Here is a 26598-nt window from a genome sequence, read left to right as displayed (position 1 = left end):
AATACGTATTTCAAATACTTGTATTTGAAATACTGCCCATCCCTGAAACGAACAAAACAAAAAACTGTCATCTAGATCTTCACGATATGTGAAAGTCTAGACGGATATATAATATATATGAGAATGGAAAGCTGCAGAGTGGCCGTGGCTACAGTGACTGAAAGCCCGAGGCGTAAGTTATTCGCCTCAATTATCTCAGCAAAATCAAGCACACCTGTCTCGACTTCATCAACACCCCCGCCCCATCGTTTTAAAACCATCTTTATATTTATATATATATATATATATATATATATATATATCAACACCCCCGCCCCATCGTTTCAAAACATCTTTATATATATATTTATATATATATATATATGATGCGAGGAAACGACATTTTTTCTTTGTTTTGTTTCAGTCTTGCAGAAGTCGTGCGCTGAAATGGCAAACTGCATATCTGGTATATTGCCTTTAATCGAGTAAAAGCCGGATTGTAAATGAAACATTTGCGGCAGAATACGCGGATAACCAACCATTGCAATCTGCGAAAGGTGGCTCGCGAATTACCTCGGAGGGTTAATATTTTTACGTAAAAATACCATCATCTCTGTCCCGATGCCGAGCATTAGGTTTCTCATTTTTAATGCGTGAGCGTTAGAACGCTCGTTTCGACGAAACCCCGGCGGTGTCTTTCGCTTGACAGTTGTCGCGTGCGACGCTCCCATTGGTCGGAAGCGCTGATGTAACCACGCGTCAACCTCTCCCTCTCTCCCCGGCGCTGGCGAACTGACAGACACCGCCGGGTTTCCGGTAAAGCGAGCCCTTTCGTATTCGGCAAAGTAACGCAGAGCCAGAAAGGAGGAGGCGCCGCGCAACACCTCCTAGATAATAAAGCCGTAGTACTGAGGGAAGTTAAAGAAAGTAGGCAATCGAGCTTGTTAAGGATAGACAAACCCTGGAGCGAGGGAACAAAAAAGGGACGGACAGACACGAAACTCCGAAGTTTCCTGTCTGTGCGTCCCTTTTTTCCTCTCACTCCAGGGTTACGTTGTGCTGAATTCGATCGCGTAGAGAAGGCCAACGCTGGACACAGATTGAAAACAAGTGCTGCATCAGCGTTCGGCTTCGAGACAAGTTTGAGCCGAACGTTGAACCAATCGTTGTGTCCAATCTGTGCCCAGCGTAGGCCTTCTCTGATGACGCCATTTCATTCAGCACTACGGCTTTGTTATCTAGGAGGTCTTGCGCCGTAGCGCTCTAGATTACGGGCATGCTCAGTTGCCTCTCTGCTCTCGCCGGTTGTTCTTCGCTTTGTGTTTCCGTACTAGCAGTGCGTGGGTTGTGAAGTGTGTGTGTAGTAAACGATAGATGCGGTTCACTCCACGAGTGATATGGATGTGGTTCTTTCCACGAGTGCTATGGATGACCGTATCCAAGGGCGTCGACGTAGTCTGACAGGCAGAGTACAAAAAAGGTGTAAAAAAAATTACAGGAAGATCCATTGGTGGATTCTCGGGGAATCCGTTAGCGTGATCCTTTGGAAACGCCACACATGTCCGCCTTTCGGAAATGCAAACATTGACCCCGTAAAGAGGCAAGAAAGAGACAGCAAAAAATAAAAGAAGCAAAAGAAAAGTGGAGGGGTCAGCGTTATCGTTTCCCAAAGGGGCACGTATATTGCGTTTCCAAGGGTCCTGCTAACGCATACCCTAAGGATCCACCAATGCATCACCGAAGGATCCTGTGAATTTTCAGAGCGCAGCTCTTAGGCGCCCGTTTCCGGCTTGAACGGCGTCGCCGTCGGCGTCAGCATTGCCGTCGGTGTAACCGCGCGTTGCATTATGGGAAGTTCTCATAATGACGTCACACGTGACGTCACATGTGACGTCACAAGGGTTACGAGGGTTACTCTCACGAGGGTCACGAGTGTTACCCTCACGAGGGTCACTAGGGTTACCCCCATGAGGGTTACGAGGGTCACGAGCGTGACCCTCACAAGGGTCACGGGAGTTACCCACACGAGGGTCGCGAGGGATAGTTATCCTCAAAAGGGTTACCCTCATGAGGGTTACTCTCACGAGGGTTACCCTCACGAAGGTTACGAGGGTTACCCTCACGAGGGTTATAGGAGTTACCCTCACGAGGATCGCGAGGGTTTCCCTCACGAGGGTTACCCCCACGAGGTTCACGGAGTAGTCCTCATGAGGGTCACGAGGATTACCCTCACGAGGTTCACGGAGTTGCCCTCACGCGGGCCATGAGGGCCACAAGGGTTACCCTCGTGACGTCGCACGGGATGTCACGTATGACGTCGCGTGACGTCACACGCATCTAACATTGCCAATGTTCCCGCTTAACTTAGCGGAAAAATTTTTCCCCTAGATTTGGGGGGAAAATTCTCGCTAGATTTACCCTAGTGACGTCACGTGTGACGTCACGAGGGTAAAATTTCTCCACTATATTCAGCGGAAAATTTTCCCCGCTAAATTTAGCAGGGAAGGAAGAGGGGCATCCCCTCCCCTCCGTACCATCCCCTCCTCATCCTCAAGAGCTGCGCTCTAATTCGGCGTTTCAGTAAATTGCAAAGGTCTTTAATTTTTTTTAATCCCGGCAACAGTAAAATTTTGTTGAATATTTTCGGGGTCTTCAAATTTGCTGGGGTAATTCAAGGGTTTTTGATGATTGTCTATTCATCTTTTCTGTGGGTAAGCAACCGTAAGGACCTTGTTCGTTTAACGTGCGACTACAATCCAGTTCTTTTTACCTCCTTCTTGTTATTTGTTTTTGTTATTTGACTACCACAACACAGCAGCAGCACAGTGCATAAAACGCGGAATAAAACAAGTTTTCAATAAATCGTCCGTTTGATAAGAAAGTAAGCGAAGAGCCAAGACCAGGAAGTCCGAGCGGGGAAAACAAAATTAAAACTCCTCGAACTAAAATTTACTTAAGCTGTACGAAAGCTTCTGCCACAGTAGCACTTTCTAGAATCCTTCTGTTTGTCTCATGTTGAATAGACTACGCCTTAACCTCAGTTTACGGCGCTGGGCACCCGACGCCTCAGAGGTGCGTTCATGTGAGCTCACCACTTCCGATCCCTCCCACTTCTTCCTCTAACGTAAGATGAACGACATCAACTTAGCTGGAAAAGTTCCCAGTGCTAATTTCACGCCCGTTCGATAATAAAAAACCGAGTTAAAGCTTACAGCGACACACATCCTGGTCGCACTGACACACAACCGTGCCCTTTTGGACCTCTTGTTTTCCGGGGGCCAATTATTTCCGTCGGCAAATTAAAACGGCACTTTGTATCAGAAGACACGGACACGCTCCCCAAGACACTGGTGACAAGAGAGTCGGTGCCCTCTTGCATAATGCGTGGGCGAGTGCGCTCTGTCGTAAGCCTCTTCTGAGCACACACAAGGGGGGTGGGGGAGGCCAGTCCGGCCAGGTCCCGGCACGGCTCGCTGGCCACGGCAGCGGCGGCGCGAGCTGGGGGCGACTGTTCGGTTCATTAGGGTCACCGCTTCCGAGCCGCTAATTGGGACCCTTCGTCGCCGCTCGCCGCCGCGGGCCAGCACTTTCACTTCGCGCGGGGAAAGGAACTGCCGGCGTACGTCCCTCGGGTACCTCAAGAAGGACCTCTTCCGTACGTGCTCCAAACCTCGGGTGAGTTTGCACTGCTTGACTCATGAAACGGCTTTTCAAGAAGAATTCAAGTGTAGCTTAGAAGATGCTGCAGAAAACAGTGTGGTAAACAAAATTTTATTTTCTTGGATACCTGTTGTTGTTGTTTTTATGTTCTCTTTATATTTACTGTAGAGTGTTAGATCCTTAGCCCATTCACTCTCCACTATGGTACTTCCGAAAGTGCGTGTTTTATAGGCTAGACTCGTGAGACAAATACTTTGCTTCGACAGAAAGCTGACCTCGATAGGGGACACTGTCAAACCTCCGTATATATTGCTCATCAAAAAAACAGATTCGCGCTCGTCAAATATTGCTTACACAGAACAGTCACAAGGTCACCAACATAAGAAATAATGGAAGTTGTGCAATGTCTGTGAAGGACGTTGGTCTGTTATCGACGTGCTGGAAGTACGCTATCTGAAGATTAGATACGCTCAAACATAATTTGATATGGTATTAAGATCGCGTTCCAACCTTCGGAATCTTGCATCGCGGTTGCTCCTCAATAATGGGGATCATAAACATAAAGTCAGAACAGCCATCGCGACTCACTCAAACCTTTTTGAAAAGGAACCTTAGAAACTTCGTCATTATTGTCTGGACTTATACAACTGCACCAGCTCGACTAGAAGTTTGCGGTGCCTAGCTTCTTCGAAGACATTATCACAGCGTATGAACGGTGTGTTTGTTTATAATTTAGACAGGTTTATTTGAAAACATTCGTGAAAAGTATACTAATGCGATTTGTGCGGGTGAGTTATACGGCCAGGAAGACATAATGTAAAGAGATAATCCTCACTATAAGTCGAATAATTAACTAATATGTCTTTAAAAAATTTCCTTACTAAAAATAAACAATTAATTTTACTAATGAACAGTTCCAATTAGAAACTTGCTGAGAGTCATCGAAAACAGCTAAATTCGTCAATTTTAGACGAAACTCAAGCGCGTGGGAAACACGGGGGTTCACAGACGCTGCCATTCGAGCAGCAGGCACAATGCTAGCGCTGCGAGAGCGCGGATTATATCCACGTTTTCTCACCGCTAACTGCACGAGTGAGAAAGTTTACGTAAAATTGCGCTTCCTACGTGATTCAAGTCCCTCCGAAAACTGACTGATTTTGTGGTTTTCGATGACGCTCAACACATTTTTAGTTGGAACCATATGTTCATTTTATTAACTGAAAAGTTAATGAACAGGTTTTAGTTTATTATCTGACTTATTGTGAGGATTATCCCCGTATAGCATGTCTTTCTGGCAGTATAACTCATCTGCAGTACCCGCATTAATCTACCTTTCACCGATTTTTTTTTTATAAATATGTTTGAGTTAAAATTAAACACCCTGCATATTAGAAGCAACGTTATGGTTACATATTGCTCAGGCGTGCGCGATAGACTAATATGAATACCAGGGGTCCCACGTGGTCCCTAACTGGCAATGACGTTACAAACGTGTCATGTCATTCATCATGCGACCGTGAGCGTTTATGAAGGTTGTTTACCTCAGCACATAAATCTACACGGGAGCAGTAACTTTACAATGGCTAATACTGCGGTTCACACGAAACGTTTCTAATGAACTAAATCACTTTTTGAAAAAATTGTATTTGTATTTTGGTACGTGCTACTAGCTCCACGTTATTACAATCAACAGGGATTTTACATTATTTTAATGTGTTCGTCAGAAATTTAACACTTTCTTTAAGTGGTCGATAGGACCGAATAAAAAAAAATATGTCGGGTCTCGGAACATAAAAAAAAAAAATACGTTCCTGAGTTTTCGATTTGTATTAATAAATACTGTATTATTTCATTCTAAAATCGTTCCGGGCAATATTACAATTTACAAAGTTGTTATTGCTGTTTATTATTGTTCTCAGCAAATTTTTACCAAATTTTGCTGAGTACTTTCGAGAAAGGGCGCACCGGGAGAATATTCCAGAATGTTGGTGATGATTGTCCTACGCAGAAAAATTCATTGCTTTACCTATTACTTTTCGTACTGTACAAGTTACCGCTCATAGGTTGAGCTCTAATACACTTTTGCCGTAATTATCCTTCAGTGCAAAATCCCTCTACTTGTGTCAACGAGCTTGGGTGAACTTGGAGAGGTGAACCGGAATGGTGCCCAACATACGGCCGATTCTAGCGTATCGGTATCAATGCCTGGTCATACCTCGTGCGATAGATGCACAACACCGTCGTACTTCTTCATCGTCTGCTTACGCAAACGCGGCACACGCCGCGATTTAACATTAATCGGTTCCAACAGCGCGGTGGTCGAGGTCAAAGCGATTTGCACCGCCGCGCTCGGCCCATGTAAGGGCACAGCCATCTTGACGTCATGTGAACACTAATCTGCCAAACGCGCAAGATGGTGGCAACCCAGACCCGGGAAGGGGGGGGGGGGTGCATTTGTGGCCGCCGATTTACCGCTCAAAGTTCCCTGAAGCACGTTAACCTTTGTAAATTAAATATAAATTCTCGATCCCTGATATTGAACTGTGTGCCCCGTATACAAAACGGCAAATATAACGGACGACAAATTGCTATTGCACAATCGCGATCAAGGTTCCTTACATTGGGAAAATATGATTTTCGCTCAAGTGCCTAAAGATCGAGCCAAGAAATCAAGGCAGAAACTAGCCGAGAAAAGGCACCATGGCAGGATCCGCGGCCGCGCGGGATCCCAGCGGCCGCCGTCCCAGAAGACCCACCTTGCTTCTCTTCCTGCTAACACTTGCTCACGTGCTCATCGTTTCGCCGGTAAGAAATTGCTCTATGCTACAGACAACAGCAGCGTATAAATAATTACAGCCCAGCGTGAAAATATCACGCACCGCCACGTACTTGGGCGTCGCTTGATAATGACCCACGAGGCATGGAAGCGCAACAGCAGTGTTGCTTGGCCGGTTTACCAGCACGAGCGCGCACCTGTGTAGAAAAAGTAGCACGATGTAGAAAAGTGCAGGGCAGTGTACTTCGGGTATGTGTTTTTAGATAGGCTGTACTCGTACATCGAATGCGATGGTGTGCACCCGGTGCAGCTGGGTGCGGGAGGTGGAAAATCAAACGCATGCAACTCTTCTCGTATTTACATTACAAACGCCGCTCTTTGGCGGCACAAACAAGGGCTTAATGATGTTCAAGGGACGGCAGTATAAAAGCAGGCTGTGGCACGTCGGCAGGTAGGGTTTTTTTTTTTATTTTAATGTTTGTTAGCAAAACTTGAAATCATTGTGGAGAAAATAAAAAAAACCTTGTAACGCGCAATTGAATTGCGAAAGTAGCAGAGTGGTAGGACGAGTTTCCGTAGAATGGTGCATACTGAGTTCTATTTTAGACGAGCACACGCGGGAGGCGATGAGCGCTGTCTACCAATCTTTTAAAGTGGTATTTTTCACTAGCTTTTCTAGCGTATCCTCGATTGAAATTTTGAACCGTTAGTCGAGTTTAAATGAAACGAAGCGCAACTGTTGAGTTTCCCCTCAGAAACTTTCTTCTCGGATGAAAGTCGAGCTAACTCAAAATAATAAATAAACGTAGAGATGTTGCCACCACTTGTTGTAAGGTCGGTACTTTAAAATGTTCCGCATAAAATGTAGCCTTCTTCTACCCTTGTATTCATATTTACGTCACCGAATCAGCTATCAAAACTAACAGCATCTTTCTACCGGTCACTATTCTATTGTTTCGCCTTTTTTGCATTGTTAAAGTTAAGAAAAAATACTTCGCGCATAGGCGGGAGCTTTACATCTTCATAAACTTCTCTTTTGCCCGGAATATAGATAGGCCCAATCAACATTTAAATAACTTATTTCCTCGAGCACACGAGAATAAAAATAAGCAACATGCATAAACTATAAACGTTTCCTACTTTACAAAGGTTTACCCTCCCCTTTTTAACCGGGATGATTATCGCGCCGGCGTGCGGTTGTCATACTACTAAAGGCCCGTTAAAAACCTTCGTAATGAACTGGCGCACTTGTCCATCAACTTTGCGCCGTCTGAACCTCAATACAATAAATATAACTCTTGATTTGTTTTCTTACTTAACGTATAGCGTGATTTTACAATGATGCTGAGTACAGGTACCTGCCCCTGATAATGTGATGCCTTTCCTTACTTTAGGCACTCTCGCAAGTGACACATTCCAGTTCGAACCACACAACCACCGCGGAGCCCACGGAAGAACCTGCCTTAGACTCCCGAAACGCGACCACAAGCTTGCCGCAGTCGGCTACAACGACGGTGTTTGCAGTCACGACGAATCTTGCTGCGACGGCCCAAGAGCCCACAACCCCCGGACCCACGAGGAACAAGACGAACGAAGCGCTCCGGCTCCTTCCGGAGCAGGAGGCCCCGAATCGCAGCCAGGGTCGCCCGGGCACAGTGGAGCGGGTGACCACCATCAAAAGGGTGAAGAAGAAGCCCGCCGGAGCGTCCGAAGCAACGCGCAGGAAGCCGCTCTACGACCAGGGTCGACACGGGACGGGGCTGACGCCCTTCCCTCAGGACCACCTCGGCGATGCACCGGCAAGAGTGAAGGGTAACGACTGATGATCCAATGCGCGCTTTCTAGATGTTATTCGAGTAAACTGACGTTCTGTGCCTTACAGAGCTATTTTGAAATACGAGAAAAGGGGGTAAACCTCCGCGTACTGTTAGCCACCATAATAGAAGGCAAGGCTGGCACATGCAAGAGGAAGAGGAATTCACTATTGGCTGCTAAACAAAAAGACTGCCCCTTGTTTTTTACGATCTTTTTCTGCATATTCATATTTTGGCTGCTAGGTAAGGTGACGTTTTCTTGCGGTCAGAACTTACAAGTTAAATACCTAAAACACAAATTCCACATCTTCATGATTTACCACAAAGATGTAAAGGTACTGACTGGTCGAGACACGGACTTTCAAAAGAGTTTATTTTGGCTGGGTCTGAAGCTTCATAGCGCCTGATGGCTAAAAACATGAAGGTTTGAATGGAAGCCAGAAAACAAAAAGGTTTTGGCGGAGCTTTAAGCGACGTCTCTCTCGGGGGTCTTTCTTTGTGATTTGCATTCTCATTTACAGCGCAAACTAGTTTCGCCGCACCTCAAGGCGAGACCGATCTTATGCTCTATATTCAAAAATTTTTTTTTTCTCTCTTTCCTGTGGTTTCTTCAGTGATCACGGCCGAGTGTCATGAGGGTCTGATGCGGATCCAGCTGGGCTTTAACGGGTCCTTCCTGGGCCTGGTGTATAGCACCGAGTACGCGCACGACCCGGACTGCGTGTACGTGAACGGCACCGGCAGGGCCAGCTACCAGTTTCAGGTGCGTGTGAACCGCTGCGGCACGCTGGGCCGCACCGACGTCGCCCAGTCCGCCCTGGACTCCCCGCCCGGCACTGCCGGAGAAAAGGTACGCGCGCTTTCGTCGAAACCGAATTTTTCTGCCCTCTACAACGCCCATGTGTCTCTTGTTCCGTGGAACACTAGGAGAGCCATCACTGCCATCTGAGGAGACACTACTCGGTGACGAGTCCAACAAAGCGGTCATGATATAAGCATATAAAATGGCATGCTCACTGTCCCATCAATGACTTTATTTTGGGAGAAAAAATGCCCGTTCCGCCGCGTCATTTGGCAAGCCTCCTCTTCTGGTTCAATTATTTTTATCTACCAGCGTTCTGCTGCAAGTAGATGTAAGGATACTTTTTTAGTGCGTGAAAGTATGAATGTACAAGACAATACACAGTTAGTCAAAATGTATCAGTTATCAATTATCGCAACATTACAAAAAGTCATTGCTTGCCTTGCAACCGCAGCAGTCTTTCGATTACATTTCTGTTCTGAGCAGGGGCTTTTTTGGCCGGGTATCTTCATATACAGACACAAACTTCGTTGTATAATGTTTGGGCAATTTAGGACTATTTCTTTCAAGTTTTTCATATGGTTGGGAATGCCATGGTATTTTGGTAAAATTATTAGCTGTTTGTTAAAAAGTATTAGTGGCAATTTATTCAGATTTATATTTCTTACGTAATAACTTAGTTTACATCTAGTTCAGGGGTGGCCAGGCTAACCCGGCCTAAGAGCCGCAAACAAAACCACGAAACTTCCGAGAGCCATAGGTAGGGGGGGGGGGGGGGGGGGGAACAAACTTTTGTCTAAAGCAATAAACGAAACTCGAACTACTTTCAATCTATCAGAGTCAAAAGTAGTCCAACTGCTCGTAAGGTAACAGCAGCACAAGACTACCAAACCGCTACCTGTCTTTCGCTTTAAAACGCGTTCCACTTCTCTTTTTGGGAAGTGCTCATCTGACCGGGAAGGGGGGGGGGGGGGGGGGGATAGGGTAGGGTACGGAAGGGAGCCGTGAGCCGCAGTGCAACACGCGAAGAGCCGCAGCTTGGCCACCCCTGATCTAGTTTGTTCGTTATGGGAGCGCGATCTGGACTCCGGTGGTTTAAAAGAATATCTAAAAAAAGTACTATTTTAAGGCATTTTTAGTTGAATAGGGCTAAGAATAATAAATATGTTTATATCAGGTCTACTTTATACGGACCATAGTAACTATATACAAACCTCAGTAGTTTCTGTAAATAACAGGCTCGCCGACTCCCCAGACAACACTTCGGCGATGGTGCAGTGTCGCCCTTTGAATCTGCTTTGCCATCCGGCGTTCACTACCCTCCTAAAATGTATTAAAAAGTTTCCCGCTAGACGCTTTGACCTAATTGGTTCAATTCTGAATAAAGTTCACTCTAACAATCCTTATTAACAATTCTATTCACGCCATTTGGAAGCTTGCGCGGCATTTCTCGAGAAGATTCTTTTTTAAGTGCTCAGCTCTAAACAAAACGAAAAGTGATATAAGTCTAAAGATCAACGGAAGAAAAAAAAGTCGAAGCCCGAATTTTAATATGCACAAGCAAAAGAAAGTTTACGCAGAAAGACAACACAACAGCTGGGTCGTCCGTGTCGTCTTTGTTTTTCTCCTGTGCATTGCGTTCGAGAGAAAGAAAAGTAAATGTCAACTGAACATTTCTGCTTGTGGCATTGTTTAGCTACACCTGACATACACACAGCACAAAACTTTAAGCGCAAACAACCGATCGCTAGTTTTTACCATCTTTCTCCTAAAACATATAACAGCTCGTAAAAACCAATGGTGCCGAGGAAAGTTCACAATTAAAGCAGTCTAAATGGTAAAGCGTGCTGCTTGTCAATACCCTGTCTGAGTAAAACAAAAACCGCCGTATGGTGTTCGCAATATCAATGTCTCTCAGCCTTGCATAGTCTTCAATATCGAAGTGACACAGATGCACGGGCATTCTTAGCCCGTGCGCATAGGTGCACGGGCTAAGAATGCCCGTGCGCCTAGTGAGAACCCGAGGGTCGATCAAAGCGATCTACTAAAAAAAGATCGGCGAAAGACGAAGCCGAGCGGACTATTAGACCTCAAAATGAAGCCTGCGATTACACGATGTAAGCACGTTAAAATCAGAGTCACAGCGCTCACTTCATTTTTCGGTGTGAACATATTTTTGGAAGGCAAAAGCCCGGGCATTTTGTAAGAGCGCGTACAAAGACCATATCGCAGTATCGTTGATCTTGCCTCCTTAGGTCCGTGGACAGCAACTCTGGAACTCTCTTACGGTCCAGTACAACCGGTTGATTGAAGAGGACGCCGACGAGAGGTTTCGAGTGACTTGCGAGTACGCCTTCGACTACTGGAAGACCGTCAACTTCCCGCTCCTCAACGTCGAGTGAGTGGTGCTGCCTGCGCGGTCGGGTGACGATTGGCCAGTGGGCACGCAGGCATCGTGGCTGCCTGATCTAGTAGAGAAATTTCAGTACCAGCAGTACCGTAGAGTGCACGTATGCAACCGAACACTGCTATTGATGGGAGAAATCAAGCGAACAACGAAACTCAAAAAGTGCTTCTTCCTTATAAAATGCCCTTTCTGCGCTCAATTCAGGTCGTCGGTAATTCCGTGTGCTGCTTCGTGACTCAAGTTAGCCTTTTTATTGGATAAACTTTTATTTCGGTCTACTCGTCATTCAATTGCTTCATTCTATATAAACATACTGATGGGTTATGTTGGACCTCCGCTTCCGCAATGACTGAGTATTTTCGTTTAAACTACAGCCTTTAATACTGAAGTAGATTACAAAAACGTGTGACCATTTCTTTTCGCAGCCTTGACCCCCCAGCCGAGAGTTCCTACTATAGTCCCCACTCTGTCGATCATCCCTCCTCCCTTTCGCACCCAGGTGGTGCTATCCTCAAGGCCTAACAGTTATAAGTAGGGTTTTGTGTTTTAGAGGTTTGTTGTTGTTCTTGTTTCGGGCGGAAACGAGAGTACTTTTTCTTCTTTGTTTAAACATTTTGGTCCGAGACAAGGAATCGGGGTCTATCGGGGTTGGAAAAAGATCCCACACGTTCCCGAAAGTCGAGAGAACATAGGCGCGACCCGAATACTTGGAAAACGCACTAATACCTATTGAAGGAAACGAGTGTTGTTCCAAAGAACGAGGCAGCCTGGCGGGCAGTGCGGTGGCTGCCGCGTTCCCTGTAAGCGCAAAATAAAGCTGTAGATAAATATCTTTTTTTTTAACGCGGATCTTGAAGGTTTTTTTTTTTTTTCATGAAAAGCTTTGCTTTTGTGTTTTTCGGCTTTCCCCGGCTTTAATAAAACCGAGCTGGATGTTCTTTATTAGCGTTTCTCGGTATTTACCGAAAAACACAAACCTTTGTTTGTAAGTCTGCACTGTGCGAAAGTAGGCGGTCGGTACTTGCTCAAAAACAGTATACAAACAGTACGTGCAACTTTTGTATGTCTTTATTTCGCTTGTTCAAGCAAACTCGGCAAAAAGCAGACAAGTGCGCTCGAACTCGCATCAGTTGATAGTATTTTTCAGACTGACTATTCTGAGAAATAACCCGCGTCAGCATCCCCGTTGATCAGACAGATTGTCAACTACTAGAAATCTTTGAGTAGGCCTCACAAATATGACCGCCTGATAGGGTGTTACAACAAAAAATATATGTTTTATTGTGTATACATAGAATGTGGTTTCTTGCATTCAGCGATCTAAAGTGTAGTGCCCTGCATTTAGCCGAATGCGAATGTACTGTTGGCAACAAGGAATCTACAATGGCGCAGTAAAACAAACACGTTATCGCCCTTCGGTGTCCTCCTCAGTCCGAGCCATCTTCGCCGAAGCAAACACCGCAACGGTATCACAAGCGGAATTAATCTAACAAAGCGTCCGTGCAACTAGTGCGCCACATCGTCACCGGAAAAACGGCATGAACGCCAGCAACGAGCACTCAGATGACCCAAGCAGTCGCAGTATGGCGCACACGCTACTGCCATTGCCAAACTTCAATCCTTAAGCGACCGACGCCAACATCATCGGCCTCGAGTGGGCAAAATAGGTGGAAAGGTTCAAAAACGTCATCACCGCGTGCAACATCACTTCAGACGCGCGCAAGAAAACCCCCCCTTTTTTTTTCACTATGCGGGAAAAGACATGTTCTACACCCCCCCCCCCCCCCCCCCCCTTTCCTTGCCCGACTTTTTGCCAACATCATCAACGGGCACCAGCACCACCCAAGCTCAAGGCGCTTCGAGAGCTTCAACATCGGAGCATGAGACAGCAAGAGCGAAGCTAGTCGCTCACTTTGCGTCGAGTGGCAGCCCGATGTTTTCGGTCTACCGTATTCGTCAAGCCCAACAAGACGTTGGTGAGTCCTTACACGCGTTCGACGCACGGCTCCGACAACTATCTCGTCACTTCCACTCTGCCAACGCTCGATCTCGAAATCAAGAAGCAAATCGTCATCGCTGCGACATCGCCTTGTCTGCGGAAATACGCGATGCTTCACTCATTCGACCTTCCAGATATCATCAAGCAAGGACGCATGTTCGAAGGTTTAGAGCGCGACGTGTCTGAGATCAAGTGGAGTGCAGAAAAAACAGTACTCACGTTACAGAAGCACGGACAGCAGCGTGGTAGCAAGCCAAGATAAAACAAAAAAAAACACATATACGACAGAATTACCAGACGTAACAGCATCGCAGCTCATAACGGATTGTCACAACTGCGGCGCAAATGGCCGCACGACAGATAACGATCAAACTGTCCTGCATTGGGCAAAACATGTAGAGTTTGCAGCAAAACTGTACAATTTGTCAAGGTGTGACGCTCGGCGAGCAAGACAGTGAAAGCAAGCAGCCAAACTTGCCAAGACAGCCGTTCGAGCGGTGCGAAACACATATTTGCTGTCAAAAAATTGCCTCCAAACAAGTTGTTCCCAAAGCTGTCATCAGATTAAATGTCGTTCTTGTCTCTTTCGTAATTGACAGAGGTGCAACCTCTGTCAGTTACGAAATTTCAGCTTTCCATTAGATATATTCTTGAGTAATGCCAAGAAAAGTATAAGCTATATTAGAAACGTTGCTTTAATAAATGTAACTACATGTTTTTATGTGTTTTAGTGTGTTTGTTTCTTTTCTGCATAGGGGAAAAAACACTTCGGTTATTCGGCATATATTTATTTTTGCTAATCGTATAAGATCAACAAAATAAATATAGTGCCGAAGGTTCAATGCGGTTTTCTTGTACTCAACTGTTTTGTCGCATTCTTGTTTTTGAGCATATTACCATGCTCGGGAACCCTAAGATTTTTACCCACTAATGCTTTTATTTCCCAGCATCTTAACCGGTCCTAAAACAAGATACGACATCAAAACCTACTGAACTATTTTACGCTTTCATTCTAAAATCACGAGTATATGGTTATTACGATCAGTTGCATGTTTTGTAAGTAAATACCTTCCGAGTTACAAAAAACTGCTGGTAACTGTACTTGTAACTTAATTATATTTTCGTATAAGTAGTAACTTGGTTTACTTACAGCTACTTGTTGAAATTATCGACGCTCCCTCGCATGGAGACGCTGTTGTCAGCGGAAAACTTTCATCTTGCCTGGCAACCTATGTACATAAAGAATATGTATGCTGGTGACCCTCTCCCTACAATCAGAAGTCTAAAAACAATGTTTCTGTCGCAGAAGGATGGTGGCCTTGGGTTCTGTACGCCACTGGGCGATTACTTTTTAGGAAGCATTGACTGAAAGCTGACAGAAATGGCATTGAACCCAGTCTCATCCAAAATTTAAAGTAAAATAGATATAGTACGTTCAACAGAAGAAATGTGCACTGCAGCTGTTCAGAACTGCGCTGCAAGAAAAAAATTACAAACAGCAGAGGCCCCCGATTGAAACTTCATCAGTGTCAGAGAAAGAGGGTGGTGGCAGCATTTCTTTAGGCAAAAGCACAAGCAAACGTAATGAGGCGTGGGGGGCGAGAATTGAACTACCTAGGTCTCCCACTGTCGAACTTCTTTTTTTATTAATTGTCTCAACAAGCTACCACATGGTACCACACGTCACACACCTGCTTACCAAGCAGTGCAGCATTTGAACTACTGCATGTTCAGAACAGGAACATAGCAATGACAAAGCGTAGGGCGAGCTTCTCAGATAACAGTTTAGAGAATGTCGTGCCCTTAACAACCCTTTGAAATGATCCTTAAGTCTTTATATCGCTTCCGGGTAATTTTTATTGCAGCTTAAATGACGCGATTACAGATTTTTGAGTAAAACCATCTTTCTTGCAGTATGCACTTGTTGCCTCGTTAATTTAATGTATTCTAGTAAAACCAATGTGAGTGTTGTGATTTTTTTTTTTTTTTTTTGCGGGCTTTTAAGTGTAATTATTTTCTCTCACAATAATCGCAGTTTTGATTGCTGTATTTTTAGGAGTGTTGGCGGTAACGCGTTCCTTTTTTTGGTAACGTAGTAACGTACTCGTTACATTTTCAAAATGGTGACGGGTAACGTACTTGCGTTACTCTTTTTGAGTAATGTATAACGTTGTTGCGTTACTCGTTACATATTCTTCTCAAGATTTAAATAGATTACGCTTAAATTTTTTTTCGTCTTTCTGGGCATCGTTATAAATTTTTGCGTTTTTGCGTTTTTTCTTTGCTTTCTTGTTTTGTGAGTATTTAGTTGGAACCATAAAAAAGATAATATAATGATGCTCAGTTTCAATTTAAACATAACGTTTTTTTTCTGTGTGTGTGTGTTTTTTTAAATATGGCGTTTATGCATATCTGTAACATCAAAGAGTAAAACGTGTTGATTCATAATTTAAAGAGGAACGCAAAAGTATTGTGTGTTATTTTTTAACGTAGCGGTAACGGCGACGTGTTCCTTATATTTTGACGTAACGTAGGTCGGTTACGCTTTACTCTTATTTGTAAGTAAGAAGTAACGTATCTCGTTAGTTTTTTTGTTTTTTTTTGGTAACGCATACAACACTGATTTTTAGTCATAAGGTCTACGCCATGGCGTCGGAACCTGCTGTGAGCAGCCAGTCAATGGTGCGGGTCTGCACAAATGCATTTTTAAAAAAAAACTGAATGGCGCGCTGCTAATCACAGCACCTTTAGCAATTATTTGTGCTATATTATAAGTCACTACAATATTTCTTGGTTACATTTTAGTTATTGCGCAACTTTAACGAGTCAAAGGCCTACTCTTACTTAATTACTCTTCAGTTACCCTATAAAAAAAACACGTATAACATTTCGCTATATGAACTATGGAACTGGAAATCTGTCTGAACTTTATCTGGATTTCAGGTTTTCATAAATAATTCCTTTGTCTGCAATCTAGATATCGAGTTTCCAAAAACAAACTTCCATAATCTAGATAAGGAAGTGTTATACTGAGTTTTTCGGTAGAGAAATCAATCTGGAACTGTCACTGTAGCCTGTGAAGATGCGTGTGGTCTCCCTTCCCCGATGGCTGTGTTAACGGTCCAGGGTCGGAACGCTCGGCCTCCTTCGCCGTAAGCTACGACCTGTTCGTGAAGCGGAGTCTTCTGTCTTGGAGGGCCCTCCCCTCACTCTCTCTCGGGTGGACCTCATTCTGTTCCCCCGCTGGGATGCGAATCACTGCTGACAGACGAGGAGGTTTCGCCTCTTGTTTTCCCGCTTTCGGGAGAGGGACTTGTCCGGTGACCGCGAAGGAGATAGGACGTGTATCGGTGACTTCTCTGGTGCTTTCCCGATCTTGGCTCTCCGGAACCCCGCGTCTGGCTGGTAAGGACCTTTTCTTACCTTGCCGGCGCGGGGGGGTGGGGGGGGGGGGGGGGGTGCGTTTTGGATGGGGACATTAGAAGAGTGCTTTAACAAATGCTCTTGGGCTCTGTCCTTACTCTGGTACGTGTGTCTTCTGTTCCGCTATATTCGAGAAAGTGAGACAAGGTAGACGATCATTGGCACCGACGCAGGTATCTATGGAACGGGTGTAGGAAAAGATGTCCCGGAAAAAATGCCCCCGGAAAAAAAAGTCCCCGGACAAAATGCCCCCGGAAAAAAAGGCCCCAGGTGGGAAGTAGAAAAAAAATGTCCTTAAAGGGTTCTCTATCTTTGGGTTCCCCTGACCCTCATGGCCTTCGGGCGGTCCGGTCATATGTTATTGGAAAAAAAAGGCGCCGCGTGGCAAGTAGAAAAAAACGGCTCCAACAAATAAGGAAATATACGATTCCGCGAGGTACACATCACGACACGGTTAGCGTGAACACGACTTCGGCGTATTTTCACATTTTACTTAGAAAAAGTATTAGTGGGAATTAAATTTTATCGTTTGCGTTATATCCCTAAATAAGTACTCTGAGTACCTATAATAACTTGATGACAATTAACGTTTCGTTTCTATAAAAAAAGATTTAAAAAAACTAACGATCGCTTTTTTATGCCAAGTGTCGCGCTTTTTACCTATTTGGAAATGGTTACACAAGTACCTCTCAAATTTCCCCGCACACAATAATTTGGTTTTGGCTAGAAGTGTTACAGATATTTATTTCACAATGAAAAACAAAACAAAAGAAAAACAGTTGAGATGCAATGTTACAAGATCAAAAATGAAATTACACACTCTAGATTCATACACAAAGGTCAAGAGCGGATCGTACAGCAGTGGAAAAAACTGTCCCTTTGGGGACATTTTGTTTCCTACTTTCCACCTGGAGCCTTCTTTTTCCGGGGAACATATTTTCCGTGAACTTTTTTTCCGGGGACATTTCTTCCAGAACCCCTATCAAACCGACCCGCGGTAATGTAGCCCTGAACGTCGTCTAAATTACCGCGGAGATCTGTCGATCGCGCTACTAGGTTGGACGTCTCCTTTGAGATCGCCGCCGCTGTTGAGATAGCCCTTTATTTACTCTCTCAGTACCTCTGCTGGTAGCTAATGTCAAAATCCCACAAGCCTAATTACTTTTCATTAGCAACTTTTTCAGCTCCGCTACTCAGCGCCAATGACTGCATTTGGTTTGCTGACCGCAGATAATATTTCCAAACATATATTTCCTTTACTATTGACTATGTTTCCTCTTACGTGCTTGTCATTGTTAATATCGAACCTTCACTGTTAATGCAGTGTATCCCCGGGATACTTAATGCAGTGTATCGTCGGGGTATGATATATAAATGAAAATATTATTTATTTAATATAATTCCAATAAAACACGTATAGCCGGCCATCAGGTGTGATTGGCAGAGCAGATCTGCTGTATCATGTCTGCTCCGCGCATGCGTGTGCAGGGTCAACACGGGAGTGCCCGTGGTGTTCACGCTTCCGCCGCCCCAGTGCTCGATGGAGGTACGGCTGGGCTTCGGGCTGTCCGGACCCAGGGCGCAGGGACCGGTCACGGTGGGAGACCCCCTCACCCTCGTCGTCACCATGACCAGCGTCCTGCGTGAGTCAGCTGCAACTGGTGGTCTCACCAACTTCGCCCAAAATGAGAAACGCAAAATCCCGAATCATTCCAGCAAAACGCGTGCACGCTCGATGTCAAAGATTTAACAGGCTTGGATTGATGGATGGATGGATGGATGGTTAGATAAATGGATCTGCCGAACCCTTTTATTTGAGCGGCGGCTTGCGCCATCCAACCACACCTTTTATTTGAAAGATAAACTAATCTTCGAAATTAAAAAAAATGGCAATAAAGCTAGCCCTTTTAACAGTAGATACGAACCCAGTCGAGAGGAAGGGTGGAGGGGGGAAGCGGGGGAAGGGGGGGGGGGGGATCTGCGAATGACAAAGGAAGTGCAGCCTAACCTGCCTCCGCTTGTCAGTACATATTGGCATCTTGAAGCTGCATCTGATTTTATTGCTTTTTACGTCGAATACTACCGACTCTCATAAAAGAATTGTCAAAAGTGACGAAATACGCTCAAAGATAGGTGCTGATTGCTTCGTTCGTGCGGGACGGTGCCCTCCAAAACTGGCGACAGCGAGAAGCAAGGCCAGGGGAGTTGATGTACGCATGCAGAGAAGCTTACTGGAAAGAAAAAAAAAGCAATTTCAACTGCAACACTCACCGAAACCTGACATTTTAGATAATCTACTGCGAGATTTGAAAACTCGTAAACCTATGGCATTTTGGTTGCATGTGTGCTAAAAACCTTTTTTTTTTTTGTATATGTGTGTGTGGAAGCAACGGTCAAAGAGCGTTGAAAAAATATGGGCTTATGTCTTCGGCGTATGTTTTATTGATCCCATTTAGCAAAATTATAAATGAATCTATATTATTTGTACCGATGTTCAATTTGCCGTCAAAGAAGAAAGAATTGACTTTCTACTGTATGGAATGGTAATTCAACCAGATTCTTTTAAAGAGCATCTTGTATAAAAGGCCCATTTAGCCAATGCAATACAACTGCTCATTTGACTTTTTTTCTAAATTTATTATGCAGTAGTTAATACGCAGCTGCACCTGGTTTAAAGTAGAAAGCAAGGTCAGCAGCAGCGGCAGCAACAGTGACAACAAGGTCTCATATATCAAGGTAGGATAGAGCGTTGTACAAAAGTAATAAATTATTTACTTAGCTCATGAACACAGAGAAGGTTGGCACAGATGACTTGAAACGCAAAAAAACAAAAACAAAAACAAAACAGATAGGGACGGACACACAAAGACAGGGGAAAGAACTGTCATGTCTGTGTGTGTCCGTCCCTATGTGTTTTTTTCTTTCGTGTTTCAAGTCATTACTTAGCTCCTCCGGCGACGTAAAGTTTGTCTTTTCAGAGCATCTCGAAGTGACGCCGGTGTTAACTGATATAGGTATATGGTAGATATATTTCACGTTTACACACTTTTCTTGTGGACAGGAAGATACTCCGCAATGGTTTATGCCGTCTTTCATAAGATAACAACCAAAAAAATGTTCTACTCTCATTTACAATTTTCGGACTTTTGTAGTAGGTGAACTGTAGGGCTGGCTGTTCTACGAGTCTTTTAACGTTCTGGAAAATTTGAGGTCTTAAAAAGCTGTCTGACAAACAGCGTAATAATAGTAATTAAATAAATAAAAAGGCAAGGCTAAAGCACCTAGAAAGTGCTTTAGAAAGAATAACTGCAATGTCACCCTTTAGCGATCAAAGTGCTGCAAGCAATAAAAACAATCGTTTTCTACACGGAGCGCCCCTAGGCTTGCCATTAAGACCAAGAAGGAAGGGGGGGGGGGGGGGGGGGGGATTTTCCTCCCTTTTTCTGTACTTTCACCCGGATCACACGTATATTTGTCCTTATGCATTATGCCTCGATGCTGTACTAAGAACAGCTATCATCGTTTTGTTATTAACGACAGACAAAAAAAAGGTTATTTCGACGAAAACCAGAGAGCGGTTTATTAAAAAAAATTAATAGGAAGTAAAAAAAGGCGAGAACAAAACAAGATGTACCGCCTTGTGTCTGTTTATTTTGTTGCTTTCGGTTTATTCTTATGACACCGATTGCTGATTTTTGTATTTGTTCTTTTTTGACGTCTGAATTCATATCAATCACTCACATGGTAACGAATGTGCTTTCTGTATGTACTAGAAGCGCGTCCTGTATTTATTTGCAACAGATATGACGCGAAGCTAGAAACTAAGCACGGTGCATGGTTCTGTAAAACAAGCATATATGTATGCCTTTGTGACGCAGTCGATCAATGTCATAACATTGCAATTATAATGCAAACACCATTCTTGTAGTTAGACTGTCACCTTCTTGAATCTGAAGTTACGACCTCTTCAAGTGAAACTGAGGATAATGCATAGTGAAGTCTTTGAAAAAACAGCATCGAGCTAGGAAGCATATGACTTTAAAAAATGTTTAAGCAAATTTACGTGTTAACAAAAGTTTGCCTTTCGCGATGTTAAACGTTTTCGTTGTACTATGTTTTCATAGCTCTATACAGTGACTATCAGTATAGCCTCTGATGGTGATTTTTTTTTTTTTTTTTTTTGTGAAAGTCTTGTTTTACCAGTCTGAAATGTTTATGGCATTGTATGTTTGTGGACAATGATCTCTAGTAGTTTATGTGACGTTTAATTATTAACGACGCTTTGAACATGCTACAAATATCTTTGGTATTCATGTTTCTTTCCTCGCAGGTGACGTGGACATTTTAGTCAGCAACTGCGTAGCCCACAACGGCGCAGACCAAAAGCTGCAGCTTGTAGACGTCCACGGGTGAGCTTCACAGGTGTCCAGCACTATATTCCCAACGGGGTTTGAATGGCAGCTTTGCCAGTTCGTACGTAAATGTCTAAAGTGATAGTCACACCAGCGTCATTGACCCGTGATTGACGCTGAAAACCACTGACCCGTTTCTCGTCCAACGCAATAAGCACTACTCGCAAGGCATTCTAAGGTATAAATAGGTTATGTCGCAATGGTTTTGCAATAGGTAAATACTACCCGGAACGAATAATCAAATCGTTCATAACCCCCGAAACAAACATCAATTTTCAGCATGCAACATGGGTGAGTACGAGAGCCTAGCTTTCGAGTGAACGAAAGCCCCGTTGTACTATTAAACTCGTAGAACGGAAGTACATGGTTTCCAGAAAGTTCTCCAAACGACAATTCAGAAGACGGTGGATTAGTAACAAACTAAATGCGTCAAGTGGTATGCATGCTCTTGCAGGTGCACTCTGCAAGACAAGCTGCTGAGCGCCTTCCGTGGATCCCACTCAAGCCGCACCGAAGGCGGCCAGCAGGTGACGCTGTTCGCCTTCCTCAAGGCCTTCCGCTTCACGGGAAGCCGGGCCCTGTACGTCGAGTGCGACGTCCACATGTGCCACGGCTCTTGCCCGGTGAGAAGGCTGCACGCCAACTCTTTGTTCGCGCAGTCCACGCGTCATGAAACATAAGGTCCCCTGGCCCCAGGTTCCGAGGCCCCGTAGACTAGGGACAAAATAGACTCCATGCTGGCCGGACATCGCAATGATACCAGCCTGCTCCGATTTCCATCTAGCATAGAGTATCCAAAGCTGAAGCTGAAGAATAGAACGAAGTCCGCATTTAGCCGCGTCGTCCCATGAAGCAGTATTCCCAACAGGAGAAATCGCTTTTTTTTTTATTCCCGAGATACGTATCACGTGGAAAAAACTTCACGTTTGTATTGAGGCGCGCTAAGACATCCCCGAGGGATGAGAGAGCTTTTTCTTTGGCTGAACGATCAATCCCCGCCTTGGCGGGGGATGTCTTCGCAATTCGCGATGGCTCAGCCAGTGGGATTCCCTCCCAGGTTCCAGCATAGATTCTTCTATGCGATGTATTGGCGCTGGTATCTGGATTGTCTAATTTGCGGCTTGCCCATGCCGACCATGGCCCCCGAAGGAGCCTTCAATATTCAGACCAATGTCGTCCTCCAGCAGATCCTCACACAGGTTGTTTTTGATTCCACGCTCTTTGTGTTTCACTCACCCTTCCACCAACATCTTTCTTTAGCACGAAGCCGTTCATCGTCTTCTGTACCAACGTTGCTGCCATAACCCCGTCACGCTGTTTCGTGTACGCCTCCACTTGTCTACTCCCGTCAGCGCGCGCCGACCCTTATTGTCAAGAGTGTGATCAATAAATTCATCTGCTAATTGATATCCCTCTCGGCTCACCGCCCTCTGTGTGAATGCTGGAGCCGGGGAGGGAGCCCCACTGGTTCAGCCAATTGTTGTAATCACGCGCATCCGTCCCCGAGGGCATCCCCTGTGTGGATACCCCTTGAAGCATTACTGGTTGTATCATGGATACAAATTAGAAAAAAATGGTTCAAATCAGTAGTCGTTAATGTCTTTTGTAGAGCTTTAGTATTGTCAACGAGGTCTAGAGGTTCCATTAAAAACAGTGACAGTTCTGAATCGCGCGCGCTAGGGAGTTGGTGTGATATTTATAAACAGTTTAAGTTCATTTTTCTCGCTTCGCAATGAATTCCTATTGTTTCAGTTGGTTAGTTCTGCAATTTATACTCTTGTAGTGTTCATTGTAACTGAGAGCTTATAAATTTGGTAAGCCAGTACCAATATGCACGAAAGGACGTGCAGCGGATCAGGGGAGTAGCCAGGAGAGAAGGAACAGTTTATAAGGCTTCAGCCCCTCTCCCCCAGCCCCCCCCCCCCCCCTCCCCCCGGCATGTTTCCGCAAACTTAGTCTATCCTATATACATGGCGCCAATCTTCATGCCCGGCTCTTTAGCCTCTACCCTCGCTACCCAAGCCATGGCTATTCCATACTTCCTACCCGCACCGCCCCCCCCCCCCCCCTCCCAACCTTCCCCGTATGAACTTCCTGGCTGTGCCCCAAAGATGGTCTGCATACCGGAAGTCTCTGAGATTATAATTCGACAATCGCTGAAATTGACTGACCCGTGGGCACGTTCTATCATTGCAGTCATTGTTTTTTAGCCAATATTGAGAGCAAGCTTCGGCCACGCCAGTTCACATCATAAAGGTTGTTGCACTTGAGAAGCCGCAAGCTTGGTTAATCTAACTCCAGGAGCAATTTAGCTAGTCCGTCGTAGCCCCGATTCACTAACTTGTCTTTTTGACGTGCCTAATATGTAGCAATTAGACAAATGCGTACTGGTACAACTCACGTTCACATCCACCCGAAAGTAGTGTAATTTTATAAAATTTGCATCGTGAGGCTTCGGTTCATTGACTGCCATTGTTCCTCGAGCGGTATTCATATTTACCATACAAGCCTCAAGTTTCATTATACAAGAAAACTCATTCGTTTCCACGCAAAGAGGCCCGCTCCGTTTCTAGTGGAAGGAATCGACATGTAAAAACCATCGAAATATATCAGTGGTCAATAAAGGGGTGTTAACTGAGAATTTCTTTTCGGTGCATTCGGTTCGCAGACGCAGCAATGCTCGTGGCGCCATCTCGAAAAGCGGTCAGTAGTCCGGCCCGAAAACGATACGTCCTTCGAGACGCTAAACCTCTTCCACGCTCTGGAGGTGCTCCATTCCGAAGTCAACACTGAAGATCACTCTCCGCGTTCAGGTGAGTCTTTAAAACATGTTTCCTTGACTTGCAAGGAGCCGCAACTTTCAAGAAACGAATTCCCCGCTTCAAGCACAAGACATTGATCTCAGAGCAACGGCGCAATTAAGTTAATTATTCTAGCGAGCCTTCGTGTGTACGCGTCTGTAAATTCATTCTAAACAATATATGCACACGAAGATCACAAAAGCGTTCGGCCTCTCAGATTGATCGAATAGTTATTCTTCTTCCGTCGTGTAGAAAGTGATCCACACTGTCTTTACCGGGATCCAAATACACTTGTCATTCCGTGGAAGCATTAATCGCTCCAAAGAACTTACAAGGGGTCAACCTATTAGCAAACCAGGAAAATAGTTAATGTTTACGCTGAGAGATTTCTCAATTATGCATTCCATAATTGACTGAATGTTTTTATTGCAAGGCTCTGGATGGATGGATGGGCTTAATGCAATGAATGAAGTTTGGCTCTACGATGGTGCGTCCATGGTGACCGTTCGATGCAGAACCGAGTGAGCACTACTCGCACACTGCCGTCGGAGCCCCACTTCTTCTTTCTTTCTAACAACGTCATTTAAAACAATTCACGTAATCACTAGGATTTTCCAGTAACATTAACTGTCCGTCTAAAATCACCTGACAACTTAAAAAAAAAGAAAAAAAACGACGGGCATGGTGTGTTTCGTGCGCCTGTTTTTGCTCCGCAGCAAATCAAACTGCGGCGTTAGTCGAACTCGAAGTAAAAATCACGAAAGCGATGCGGCGCGTGTATATATTACGAACTGCGTGTCTTACGTCGGCCGTGGCTATAGTCTTTATTTCGAAAGAATTACGTTGTTTCTCACCGTAGAATCGGGTGCCAGCCTGGTGTGCCTGAAGACAAGCGGCTTCGCGGCTGCCGTGTCTCTGCTGCTTCTCACGCTGGTGCTGTGCTGCCTGCTTTCCGTCTGCACTGTGACAAGACTCAAGAGCGGTCACGTGAAGGCGAGTCCACTGCACGAAGACGCCTGCTGACAATCGGCCGCCACACGTAATCGACGCATCCAAGACCGAAACGCTGGCCTTAATTCGGACAGGTTGACGGAGCTCTCTCTCCAGTATCTTTTGATTTCTCGTCCCGGCGTTTTTGAGGCACGCACGTAGAGCTCCTGCTACCACCGAAACTAATAGTACAGCGTCTATTAAGCGGTGGTCCCACAAAAGACAGGGCTGTTCGCCGCAGACAAGATGGCAGGAGTATCTGCGGACATGGAGCATGTCTAAATCATGTATGTTTTATACATATAGGTACGTTTCGAACATCACTGCAGACAGTATTCGGATGACCAATGTTAGAGGACCGCCATATAAACAACAAACGGGCCTCAGACAGCGTCTACAGGCACTGTCATTTATTATGCAGTGGGACCACGGCTGTGCGCTTTTCTTCACAGCGGGGTCTGTGGCCTTCAAGTTGAGAGGAAGAAAATGTCGCCCACTTCATTATTGTCCTTTTCTCTGGGAACATGAAATTGGCCAGGCTCCATGGGAGCCTTGCTTACGTTCTTGGGTATAGTATACGTATTCCCGTGTAGCGGCGATAGCCTTTTTTTTAAGTTGGCTGAGCTGAGTGGATTACACTGTGTCGCTGAGCGTCATCCCTGGGCTCGGTATCAACGAGCTTGATGTCCCATGAACTATTTAAGCTAGAAACTATGTGGGGAAAAAACGAACCGTAATTCGCACGAAAATTGAAACATACAAAAATAATTCTCCAGTCGATTTTTTTATGAAATTATAGGTGGGCATTTATTGTTCGGAAATTACAAGAAATAATTTTTAGAAAATCGCGTTCGCGATTTACGTGGGGTGAATAACTTTGTTTTTCGCAAGTAACGTAAAACCATTTACCTATTTGTCTATTTATTTATTTATTTATTTATCTACCCTCAGGTGCGTGGGGCATTCAAGCGGGGACTAGCTACTGGTTACAATAAAAATTGTCTGTAAACTCTAATGGAGCTCTTGATGATTATGCGCTGTCGACAAGATCATGCCAGTTCACAATCGGGTTAAAAACTTAAGTATGTTCCACGCTGTAGAAATACATTGTGGGTTGTTATTCTTTTTTTTTTTATATAGCGGAGCTGTTAAGGGCTAGATTTCCCAGGATCGTGTCCGTGTATGTCGACACAAACCTACCTGGACACAAACCTATGGTGGCAAGTACACAACCAGTATGGTTTCCGCCGTCGCTCGTAGATGGCTGCAACCTTTCCAGCTATTATAGAAGAATGGATAGTTGGGCGTGTTGGTGGCAATTCATCGTAGGAAACAGGGCGCGAAAAACAGACGACGACGAAGAAACACACAGTGTATCGAGTACGGCTCCGCTGGTCTTCGTTCTTCACAAAAATAGAAAGGCTGAACGATTTTTTTCTTTTTTTTGCCACGGATGGGTTTTTTTTTTTTTTAGGAGAATAGGCTGGGGAAAGAGAGGAAACGGTTTTTGTAAATGCTAGTGAAAACGTAGGTAT

At 44.8% G+C, this 26598-nt stretch overlaps 1 protein-coding gene across 1 annotated transcript; it reads left to right on the top strand.

The window, feature by feature from the left end:
- Window positions 1-8872: 8872 nt before the first annotated feature.
- On the top strand, window positions 8873-25096 carry LOC8031182. The gene is made up of 7 exons (XM_040217829.2): window positions 8873-9079; window positions 11299-11429; window positions 18349-18503; window positions 21191-21269; window positions 21727-21895; window positions 23941-24085; window positions 24933-25096. Exons 1-7 carry the CDS (start codon window positions 8873-8875, stop codon window positions 25094-25096), a joined length of 1050 nt encoding a protein of 349 aa, XP_040073763.2.
- Window positions 25097-26598: the final 1502 nt, after the last annotated feature.

This window comes from Ixodes scapularis, unplaced genomic scaffold (assembly GCF_016920785.2).
Source record: "Ixodes scapularis isolate PalLabHiFi unplaced genomic scaffold, ASM1692078v2 PGA_scaffold0__279_contigs__length_252992795, whole genome shotgun sequence".
Lineage (NCBI taxonomy): Eukaryota > Metazoa > Arthropoda > Arachnida > Ixodida > Ixodidae > Ixodes > Ixodes scapularis.
Note: the sequence above shows the minus strand (reverse complement) of the source record. Positions and strands in the feature narration are given on the sequence as shown.

Excerpts from the sequence above, each read along its gene's own strand:
- LOC8031182 (XM_040217829.2), top strand. The coding sequence starts at position 8,873 with ATGCGGATCCAGCTGGGCTTTAACGGGTCCTTCCTGGGCCTGGTGTAT. Across the intron at positions 11,430-18,348 it reads TTCCCGCTCCTCAACGTCGA|GGTCAACACGGGAGTGCCCG; the intron begins GTGAGTGGTGCT and ends ATGCGTGTGCAG. Across the intron at positions 18,504-21,190 it reads CACCATGACCAGCGTCCTGC|GTGACGTGGACATTTTAGTC; the intron begins GTGAGTCAGCTG and ends CTTTCCTCGCAG.